General features: G+C 35.0%; 1 protein-coding gene across 1 annotated transcript; it reads left to right on the forward strand.

The window, feature by feature from the left end:
- The first annotated feature begins 2,118 nt into the window (after nucleotides 1-2,118).
- Nucleotides 2,119-3,916, forward strand: LOC130101993 (galectin-5-like). The gene is made up of 4 exons (XM_056267879.1): nucleotides 2,119-2,154; nucleotides 2,342-2,430; nucleotides 3,440-3,599; nucleotides 3,770-3,916. The coding sequence occupies exons 1-4, from the start codon at nucleotides 2,119-2,121 to the stop codon at nucleotides 3,914-3,916; spliced, it is 432 nt and encodes a 143-aa protein (XP_056123854.1).
- Nucleotides 3,917-4,340: the final 424 nt, after the last annotated feature.

Raw genomic sequence — 4,340 nt, forward strand, 5'->3', positions numbered from 1 at the left:
ACAATCGAAAATTAATATATTTGATGTTTTGATGTAGCAACATTTGATGGTCACTGGGCATGAATGTCACCTAGTGGCCTTTGTTGGTATAGCAGCTCATAAAAATCTCATTTTTTAAGATATTAGTCTCAAATTTGGAACACAACTTCTTTAGAACGATGGCTTTTATTTCATATAATCTTTAGGGTGAACCAAATTTTTATTGATATATTATTTTGATAAAATATAAAAGTACTTTTTTATTACAATAAACTTAAACAGCTATAACTTTTTTTTAATTATTTTTTTTAAACTACAGACATAACTACATAACTGCGTCGGGCTGAAACTAGCAAAACACACTTGCGTCGAGCTTGGCGCTGCATTGCGCCGGGTGTATGAATGATAGTGCGCTAGTGTGCTGCACGTTGGACTCTCTTGTAAAAGAGATTTTAAATCTCAAGATGTTTTTCCTAGTTAAATAAAGGTTATAATAATAACAATAATAATAATGTATGTTTGTCAGCGTTATAGTTCATATGGTGAACTCTCAAGCTGTGACAGCTCAGCTTTCAAAAGGACTTAGGAAAAGTTCTGCCCCATGATTAAAACCCATGGCACATGGTGGCATTTATGGTGAGGTCATTGATATAGAGCTGAGTAATTCAGCTGAAACTGCCCCAAAGTGAAACTGTGTGCGAGGAAACCGTTTGTTGGAAATGTAATGATTCTGGAGAATGTTTTGTCACCATATCTGATCAGATAAGCTAATAGTAATATGACACACTGTAGATACGCCTTATTATCTTTAACCTGTGTGCGAGAAAACCGTTTGTTGGAAATGTTGTAAGAATTCTTTAGAAAAGGGTTCCCAAAGTTTTTCATTCTAGTAACGGAATCTATTATTTTGGAATAATAACTTGAAAACTTTTAATATTTGTTGCCACTTTTTATACCATGGGGAAAACCTGTCAACATTAAGGGTGCAAAATTGTAGTATTTTATGGAAGGATAAATATGACAAAGCTAGAACTATGACAAAGAGGTTTATTTTGACCTGTAGTGTAATTTTCTTTCATACAGGAGTCCTGCAGGCGCCCTTGCTCAGAAACTCCGAATATGCCCCAGAGAAGTAGTATAACTTTGACAATATTAGGGATTGTCTGGAATGTCATAAGTCATCAGGCTATCGCTGTAGCTGAATAAAAAGACGACAAACACTTTAACTGATCAAACATGTGGAATTACTGTGAAAGCCATGCAATTATTAACATGGATCAAACAGGAAAACAATAAACGCACAACTTCCACAATATATTTGATCTGTGCTCTTCAATCTATCTCAGGTATTTCCATAAGAATAAAGTATATTTATAATGCAATGCTAATCGACTGCCTTTATTACAGTATTAGACTACAATAAAATAATATATTTTCGATCTCATTCTATGATCAGAAGCCGCATCAGATCACAACAGTGATGTTATGAAGTGAGTTTGGAGTAAAATATGTTAATAAATGTGCATTTTGTTGGACAAAATGTTTATAAAAGCTTAACTCAGAGAGAAGAGAGGGTGAGAGCATTGAAAAGTTTTTTTTAAACAACATTTTAAAAGAATCTTCTCTTAAGAATCGTTTGCTCATTAATTGGACTGGTATTTGTGTCGTGGTTCACCGGAACAAAGATTTTGCCGCAGCCGAGTAACTTCAAACCCAGGCTTTAGAGTGCTTTCTTGCCAACCATAATCATTGCATTTTTTGTTGTAATGTGTTGTAGAAATACAGGCTTCATGTCAAAAACTGGGGAATTCTTTTCCAGGGTTGATAGTTTGATTTTGTGTTATACATATGACCACAATATTCCTTTCTTTCTGCTGTATTGCCTAAAATATATATTTTTCGGTTCAAGAATCAATGTCAAAAATAAAACTGCATAATTCCACTTGTGTTGGTAGAACTGTTACTGGCTAAAGTTCCCCCACAAAAATATGCATACTGTAGGTGTTTCCTTTGGTGTCGCCACCCCTTGCCACCCTATAAATGTCAAGATCCACCCCTGGATAACAACTTCTGTAAGTGTTGGTCAGCCTTGAATACAATACATATTTTAGGATTTGCAGGAGAACAAAATCTGTCCAAATGACTCTGCAACAGCAACCGCCGTTTCTCTGGCCAGTAAGTCAGCAATTGTATTGAAAGGATGATTGATATGATGTAGACATCCATATTTTTAAAGTATCTTTAATACAATGATTTTTTTAATGGATTATTCAAAGTGGATTTGACCTATTTAACATGTATAATACAACATTTTTTACAGCATGCTAACATGTTTTCTTGAATTACTTTGTCCCTCAATCAGATGGTCCCGTATAAAAGCATCATCCGCGGCGGACTTCAACCTGGCAAAGTCGTCACCGTCCAAGGAATCATCAAATCCCAAGCGGAGAGGTTTGACAATTTTGTTTCTTCCAGATAATAAATCTGCTGCACTATAACAAATTACCAGGAATTTACAGTGAAATTAATGCATGCTGGGTAATTTTCCTACGAATAACTGTTAATCAACAGCAAAATGATGCTGACATCGCAGTAATTTGCTACTCTTGTTTTACTGGGAATTCGCATTATAAAGTTGTCTTTCACCATGCCACATTAATAAATTATATTGTTTTGTACTGTAATTGTTTTGAAGTCATCAGAATTGTGATCAGTGTTTCATTTGCTCGGGATCTTGGACCTTGTATATTCATATTGTCTGATCTAGCCAAGTCAGAAGACAGACAAATGACATGCTAGAATATAAAATAAGCTAATTGTCTGGTTTTAAGTTAAACTATAGTATTATTAGAGTTATTTCTGCATTTAGATTTACCAATATCCCATTTCAAACTCGTATTTGGACGTTTCACAATAGTAAAACAGCTGCTGAGAATGTGTCTTTGAAAGATATGATATCCTTTTGGAACACATGAGTTTATTTCCCTTTGTCTAATGATACACACATATCCATACTCCACATACAAAACACCACAATGGTGACAATAATAATAATAATACAAAAGATCAATTCTGAACATTACAAAATAAACAAACAAAACAAACTGCTAAAAGTGATCCAAAAATAAGTTCAGCAGCACAGATTAAACCAACAAGAATTAAGAAACTCCAAAGCATAATCTTTTCATGCCACACTGCATGCTGGGAAATACCGTATGATATTCCAAGAGCGCATTTAGATACCAGAGAAGTCCTTCTGTGGAATTACTGCGAAAGTCATGCAATTATTAACATCGAATATACTGTAATTTCACACTAAAATTTGTAACCGTGTGTTTTAAAATGTTTTTAAATATTCACAAATACTATTGGGACATCATAATGACACATCTACCTGATCCTTGAAACCTTGGGACGTTTTTCAAAAGTATAATTCCTTTTGCTTTTATTTCTCCAACAGCTTTGAGCTTAATCTGCATCACAAATTTGGAATTGCATTTCACTTCAATCCTCGTTTTGATCAGAATGTGGTTGTCCGCAACACTTTTGAGAATGGGAAATGGGGCGATGTGGAGGAACGATCTGGATCCATGCCGTTTAAAAGAGGGGAACAGATTCTGGTAAACATGCAGATTAATTATTGCCTGTTTGTTCACTTTCTGTTCAAATGGACAGTGTGGATAAGACTCTGTAATCACTGTCAATGACTGTACAGTAGAGGATGGGGAAATCTGTTTTAAAAGTTCATGAAATTGATTTAAATGTTTCTAATTGTGCTTGTGCATTTCAGGTGACCATTTTCTGCAGTCGTGATCATTACAAGGTGTTTGTCAATGGTGAAGAAACTCACACTTACAAACATCGCTTCACTAAACTGGAGGAGATCGATGTTTTGGATGTTGGCGGAGACATACAGCTGGCCTTTGTGCAGCCCTAACAGGAATTTCATCCAGATCTATTACGTGTTCAGAACATGCATCAATCTATGTAATCTTGAACACAAAAGATGCTAAAAATAGATAATTCACATTTATATGCATCAATTCACATGCATAGATTTTTCACTTGCCTGCATCTTAATCCGATACCCATGTGATTGTCCACAGTTTCAGTGATGGTAATAAATAAAAATGAGCAAATAAACATTGATGTGTCCAACCCATTTGTGTTTTTGTGCAAATCTAGTAAAATGTGCAGTATATCAAATTCTGTTTGTAGGCATAAGTAAATTATTACCAGTGAAAAAGACACAGGTTTGCCACCCGTCCCATGAAATACAGGATCGTCCTGTATTTACAGGTGAGATTATGCGTCCCTAATCAAATCTATACGGGATGCAATTTGGCCCTGTGTTTTACATA

Source organism: Rhinichthys klamathensis, unplaced genomic scaffold, assembly GCF_029890125.1.
Source record: "Rhinichthys klamathensis goyatoka isolate OS25496 unplaced genomic scaffold, OSU_Roscu_1.1 h1tg000264l_1, whole genome shotgun sequence".
Taxonomy (NCBI): domain Eukaryota; kingdom Metazoa; phylum Chordata; class Actinopteri; order Cypriniformes; family Leuciscidae; genus Rhinichthys; species Rhinichthys klamathensis.